The 7,244-nt window shown below is 42.1% G+C and overlaps 1 protein-coding gene across 3 annotated transcripts in view; it reads left to right on the forward strand.

Moving 5' to 3' along the window:
* The first annotated feature begins 398 nt into the window (after nt 1–398).
* Nucleotides 399–7,244, forward strand: part of LOC147009766 (UDP-glycosyltransferase 3A2-like) — a 23,540-nt gene continuing 16,694 nt past the window's right edge. For 2 of the 3 annotated variants that reach the window (XM_085860785.1, XM_085860786.1), the window contains exons 1-3: nt 404–788; nt 2,450–2,551; nt 4,665–4,785. In XM_085860785.1, coding sequence (XP_085716911.1) covers nt 623–788; nt 2,450–2,551; nt 4,665–4,785 — 389 coding nt within the window. In that variant the 5' untranslated portion in view covers nt 404–622. Of the gene's footprint in view, nt 789–2,449; nt 2,552–4,664; nt 4,786–7,244 lie in introns of all 3 variants that reach the window. The other variant, XM_085860787.1, reaches the window with a different exon arrangement.

Raw genomic sequence — 7,244 nt, forward strand, 5'->3', positions numbered from 1 at the left:
GTCAACATCGAATTTTTGTACCTCTATTGTTGTCTTCCAAATATACATTTTTGACATACTGTATGTCGGCCTATTATATACCTGGGCCTTAAATATCCATCAGAGTCGAACCCATTTCACATGTGATTCTTTTGTCACTGCAGTCATTGTAGATTAAAAAAAAAATTAGGAAGAGGCTGGTGGGGGGAGAGTGAGAAGATCGAATGGCTTCATAGGGTGTTGGAGGCTCGGAGGGGGGCAAGGTTGAACTGTTGGAGAAAGGCAGACACGTAGTAACCGGTGGAGTCACAACAGTGATAAGAGTTCTCCTAAACCTCAAGGACAAGACATCAAGGTCAAGAATGAAAAGAGAAACAAAGTAGATATCCCATAACTGGTGGACAGCAAAGGACAGCTATAATATTTGGACCTCCCTCTCTGAGTTAGGCTCTCATTTACTAACATTCACGAAACCTTCCTGACTTTTCTCGTTTAATACGTTTTACTGTGTTAACCAGCTAGCACACTTAGTTAGTAAGATCTTTCTTGAAATTGTGCTAATAACCTTGTTGTTTCTCCCACGCCCTTCTCCATCTGATTCGGGCTTGCTGCCTTTAGACAGCTTCTCTCACTTCCACGTACTATGTTTTTATACTTCATCATACTTTTTTCCTTGTTACCTCTGGCCGTTCGTCAAGATGACGAGAGGGAAGAAGACAACGGCACAGGCAGTGGAAGACAATGGGATGACTCAGAGCATCTCAGCAGATCGGAGACACGAAGCGTCCTTCTCGTCATCTCTGTCATTGGTGAGATTGTCCGGACAAAGGGATGAGTACAGGGAGGTAGGTAGAGACAAACGAAGGAGATCCAATGAGTAATAGAGGGAAGATGACAAGCAAGAGAAGCTGAAAATACTCGGGCTAAAAGGTTTTGTGCAATTTTGAGAAACGGTTTTTGCTCTTCCATGAATTGGCTAAAAGTGAAACAAAGCAAACAATTAACGTATTGTTCTCAGTGATACCTTTGTCTTCCATTCGTGGCCGAAATCATGCTTCCATTGGTTAGTCCCTTGGGTTCTTTAATTTGCCTCCAACCTGCAAACGATTATATGTATGATTTCAATCGGTGAGAGTTCTGCTCTGCTGTGATGTGCAAAGTGTTTTTGAGTGGTGATGTTCACATTACGAATGCGAAAAGGTGGTGAGCAGGTATTCAGAGAAATTAAATTGAGAAGAGGAATGGAAAAGGGGGGGGTGAGAGAAGAGAGGGGGTTTGGAGAGCAGGGGAGTGCAGTGGAAGGAGGGAGACAAAGGGAAGTTGGGTAGGGATAAGAGTAAGGGGGGATCAAGGAATGTGCTGAATTTACTTAAACTGACTGGACCAGAGGTCATAGCCTGAGAGTAAAGAGTTCGGACAGTAGTAAGGAAAGGGGCTTTCACTCCAAGAGTAATTAATGGATGCAATGGTCTGGAAAGCTAATGTCAGCAAAAACGGAAGATAAGTTTAAACTAGAATAGCAATTAAACCATATTATTATGGCCCATCTACCCATATCCTCCATGTACCAGACAGGTGTTAGCTTAATGGTGCAGGTGGCTGGCTTAAGATCCTAGGGTCTTGAGTTTGAGCCCCTGTTGTGCTGTTGAAAAAAAACACATCAGGTGGGTTGACTCAGCCTGTCATCCTCCCGAGGTCAGCAAAATGAGTACCAGCTTACTGGCAACAGGGGGCACTGCATCAGCGGCATCCCCAGAATATGATGCAGCCAAGCAGCCACAGGCTGCATGTGAATTAATAAACCATGCATGGGTTTGGGCGTTGGGGCATGACTATACCACTGATGCTGTGCCCCTGTATCAATACACAGGTACTCATTTCGCCAACTTCAGAAGGATGACAGGCTGAGTCAACCCCACCTGGTGTTAATTCATTGGAAACCAGGGCTCAAACTCAGGACCCTAAGATCCCAAACCAACCACCCTAACCACAAAGCCAATACCAGGTTTATAGTCTTTTGATGAAAAGTAGGAACATTATCGCCGGCATTGTGGTCAAATTCCAAATTCCCCAACCTAAACGACAGGGTACACTGCATCAGTGGCACAGCCGTGCCCCCGCGAGAAATGCTGCAACCATCAGACACGTGCTGCACATGGTCCAATCGGATCGCTTGCAAGGGGACCGTGAATATTGCAAGTCTTCTTCCCGTGATAATATATAATCTTCAATAATTTCTCATGAGATTTGATGAAAATCTCATGAGAATCTCAACAGATGTCATGAGAAACTTACTTCGAAGTGGGTCAGTAAATCTTTGGCTTGTGATGTTGGTCATTGGAAGTGTAGTTGTGGGAAATGGGAAACAATTTCTGAGTGCAGGGCATATTTATTTAAAATTATGAGTGTGACGCATGTTGGTTGACTCATTGTTTCGTGGGTATCAAGACGAATGATTGCTCTTGGACAGGAGGAAGCCATTTCCTGCTGATGGAAAAGGTTGCCGGGATACTTGCCAAGAGAGGACACAGAGTGACGCTGTTTGCTCAACTCGGCACACCACACATCCCCGGTACCTGCATCAGCTAACCACCGACATAGACTGAAACCACCGTCCCTCATTTGCTTAGGTGGGGCTGGGGCAGGATAGCCGAGATGCATGCACACTGACCTCACCTCCTGAGCAAATTACAAAATCCTGCTTTAACCTACGACTCGGGGCACTGCATCAATGGCACAGCTGCCCTCCCCCTCCCCCAGCAAATGATGTTACCCGCAACCATTTGCTGCATATGAAAGAAGAAGATTCGTTTAGGTGAGAGGGGTGTAAAACAACACTGTCATTTCTTCGGTACAATTTTAGTGCCCGTCCCGAGTAGAGTCCTTAAGGCATGAAGAGTGAACCCCCCTACCTCAATCCCCCCCTCCCCCCCCAAAATGGAGATGCATCACATGCACACCAGACAAGGCCTCCTCCTTGAAAGTCATTAGTGAGCCAAATGGGTTTTCAATCAACAATCCCATTTTTTTTAGATCCTCCTGGAGGATCTCTAAGTCTTACTCACGTTGTTGTTCTTCATCTTCTTCTTGTGGACTTTTTTGTTTCACAGCCGACAGTTTTCATCGAAACTTCCTGAAACTTGGCGTATATATGTAGAAATACCCCGCGCAGACAGTAACCATCTCCTATTTTGAAAATTCCTCCGAGAAAAAAAGTTATGACGTCAAAATATCTCCGCTAATGCAAATCACCTAAAAAATTATCTCCGAAACTGGGCAAGCTTTTTGAATTCTGTTTGCGGGAATCGAACAGGGCATTAACAGAGATGAATTACCGCACATATTATGATACATCACTATGACGTCATATCAATTTTATGACGTCATTCCTATTTTTTGACATTTTTTGTTTCACAACCCAGAGTTTTCATCTGACCTTCGTGAAACTTGCGATGTATATGCAGAAAGCCCACGCGCAGGCAGTAACCATCTCCGATTTTGGAAATTCTTTCGAGAAAAAAAGTTGACGTCATAATATCGCCGCTAATGGAAATCGCCTATACCATTATCTCCGAAACTAGGCAAGCTGTTTGAATTTTGTTTGCGGGAATCAAGCCGGGCATTAGCACAGATAATTTATCGCAAACCTGATACATCACAATGACGTCATATTCGTTTTTATGACGTCATCATTAAGAGGATGAGGATCTTAGCTCATTTGAGCTTGATTAAAATCATTCCTCTGCAATTCGTTTAATTTTAAGAAGGTTAAAATCGAAGTCATGCGTACGTTCAATTTCAGCTCGATTTGGAATGTTGACCTCAGGAATTCAAATCTGGTGTCATGATGATTGGCTTAATGGTTAGGGTGCTGGCTTAAGATCTTAGGGTCTTGAGTTTAAGCCCCCTGTGACCCGTTGAATTAACACCAGGCGGGATAACAGCCTGTCATCCTTCCGAGGTCGGCAAAATGAGTATCAGCTCACTGGTAACAGGGGCACTACATCAGCGGCACAGCTGCATTCCCATAAAATGATGAAACCAGCAGCCACAGGCTGCGTACGAATAAATATCAACAATCCCCCCCCCCCCCACACACACCCTCCAAGCAAAACCGCAGTGCGGTAACCTTCATCCTGATGAAGCAGCACTTATTTGAAAGGAAGGAAGGAAATAAATCATGAATTCCTCCTTACCTCCCCCATGTCCCGCACAACGTCGAAGGTTCACCAGCCTTCGATGTTCATGATGACACAATGAATGTAGCTCATCATTGGTTCAACAGGTGTGGAAATGGCCCATTTGGTATTCACCAAAATCTCCAACGGTTATTAACACGTTTGTGCACACACACATACACACACACACACACACACACACACACACACACACACACACACACACACACACACACACACACACACCACAATTTCTATAATTAAGTTCCTCCTTTTTCAGTTAAATTTCAAATAAATGTTTTTTTATTTTCAGAACTTTGTTGAATTTTCTATTTTCTCATGATGTGCAAATACCTGGAATTGTTTTTATCATCCGGTCTGCATTTTAATTCCGTTCCCATTGGTGTGTCTCATGCCTATTTGCCCGGACGTGCAACAAACTACTTTCTTTCCCAAATTCCTCTTGAGATCACGATGCCACTGACTGCCATTAATTTTCCTCTCTAGAGTTAAACTACAGTAAAGAAAGGGCTCCTTATCGCCTGATAACCTGGACCGCAGGTGACACATACCTGAAGACTTTCCAGGATTGGTTTCAAAGGAATCTTCTCGAATTCCTTCATGGAAGGTGCTTCCATAAACCGTTCAGTAGTCAACCATCATCTATTTATTCTTTCATCATTCTCATTCTTTTGCTTCTCAATTACTTTTCCATTTAACTATTTCCTCATTACCTCCACCTGCACTGTATTTTCACTCTTAAAAAGTCTTCTAGATCATAGATTCTAGATCATCATAACTTTGTTTCCACAACATATGTCCCCACCCATAATCATGTTTACAATGTCCATTGTTTGTCATTTTACAAGAAGGATTTTCAATGCTCTTCTTGATATTTCATCTTTGTTTCTTGGCTTTTTGATAACTTGTTTGTAAGAAACTAGTCAGATTAGAGCAAGTATTGACTTTGCAGCAACCTCCTGCAAAAAGACCCCTCTTCTTTTTTTTTTTTTGTAAAAATGTCTTGTAAAAAAAATGTCTTTTTTTGTTAAAATAAATAAATAATTAATAAATAAATAAACCCTGATGTCTTTGTCTATGACGCTGCATGTGAAACGCAAAGTGGAGTTAAGCAATTTGTTCACTCTATCTGTCTATCAGACTATTTCTATGATCGAGGAACAACTTGATTTGAATTGAATTTTATATTTTGAACAGTTTCATTTATTGGAACACGAACCTGCAGTTTCGCAGAACTTTGGTTCTGAATTTGGTAAATTGTATGGAATCTCATCCTGAGTGTGCATGCTTACTCGTAAGGCAATTGTTTTACTCGGTTTGCCTGTCTGGCGGTAAAACGATATTGAAAATAATTCGAAGCAGAAAACATGATTTTTAGGGACGTCATTAAGGACGCAAACAACAGGTACGAATAACTAATTTAATGCCTTAAATAAGGTGGTGTAAAAGAAGGTGTGGCAGTGGCGGCAAACGTACGATTCTCATTGCTTTGTGTTGCTTTTTTTACCCACAGCCTTTAAAATCTTTATTTAATTTGAATTGAAATGTGTGTATAAACACTGTAGAACACAAGTTGCCTTGTTTGAACTTCCAAAACCCTTCAGTTTGCAGTTCTTGGGAAAAATGATACGCCTCTTGACCAATCAAATTAGTCACGCGTTCTGATCAAGGGTGGAGTAACAGTGGGATTCAGACAAAATGGTGGAGTAACAGTGGGATTCAGACAAAATGGTGGAGTAACAGTGAGATTCAGACAAAATGGTGGAGTAACAGTGAGATTCAGACAAAATGGCAGAGTAACAGCGAGATTCAGACAAAATGGTGGAGTAACAGTGAGATTCAGACAAAATGGCGGAGTAACAGCGAGATTCAGACAAAATGGTGGAGTAACAGTGACATTCAGACAAAATGGTGGAGTAACAGCGAGATTCAGACAAAATGGCAGAGTAACAGCGAGATTCAGACAAAATGGTGGAGTAACAGTGACATTCAGACAAAATGGTGGAGTAACAGCGAGATTCAGACAAAATGGCAGAGTAACAGCGAGATTCAGACAAAATGGTGGAGTAACAGCGAGATTCAGACAAAATGGCAGAGTAACAGTGACATTCAGCAAAATGGTGGAGTAACAGCGAGATTCAGACAAAATGGCAGAGTAACAGCGAGATTCAGACAAAATGGTGGAGTAACAGCGAGATTCAGACAAAATGGCAGAGTAACAGTGACATTCAGCAAAATGGTGGTGCCTAGTGATGTAACCACAGAGCTAACTTCGTCCAAAATATCTCTGTTTCATCCATCTTTTCCTCAAAGATCGTTCCAAATTTGTCAGTTTCTTCAAGAAGAGTTCACAGAATTTTCAGCTCTGGGCTCTTCTGTTTGACCCATTGGCTTTGTATGGTTGCCAATGTGCCTGTTCATCAAAGTTCACAAACAAAGCTAATATAGATCGTGCTCAGAAACACAAAGCAAGAGTTGAAAAGACCCTTCCGATGTCCTTTTTCTCATGACTGTGTGGGGTAAGGTGTTCCATGAACTCTCTGAAGTTTAATTATTTTTATGGATGCTTTAAGGCTCAGGAGGAGCATGCCCATAAATGGTATGCACACAACAAAGGACTAACGGAGAAATCAGTGTACCTCAATATGAATGAAGTGCACAGCTAGTGTACAATGGACAAATCAGCAGTGTATAGAATTTCAATCCGGGATCTCAGAATTAAAGTTTGTAAACTGCTCAGATAAGGACAAACAGGCAAACATAAAGCACTTGTCATCACTTCCAAAACTCGACAATTCATAGAGCACGACACCCTTCACAGTGTTCAAGTATCTTACTATAATTCAACGTCTGTCCGTCCGTCTTCTCCCAGGTACCGCAAAAACGTCTGAACCGATCGCAACCATTTTTTGGGTGCGGCATCCTGGGACCCCTTGGAGTAAAATAGGGATAAATATAATAACATGACCCCCTTGTCGGCTCTCGTAGGGAGCGGGTGCTTCAACCGAAATTAAATAATGATTTGAAAGATTGTTAAAAAAAATTCCGGCACCTTAGCGCAACTGA

Source organism: Eptatretus burgeri, chromosome 17 (assembly GCF_056783735.1).
Source record: "Eptatretus burgeri isolate ZD-2024b chromosome 17, Ebu_testis_v1, whole genome shotgun sequence".
NCBI classification, from domain to species: Eukaryota; Metazoa; Chordata; class Myxini; order Myxiniformes; family Myxinidae; genus Eptatretus; species Eptatretus burgeri.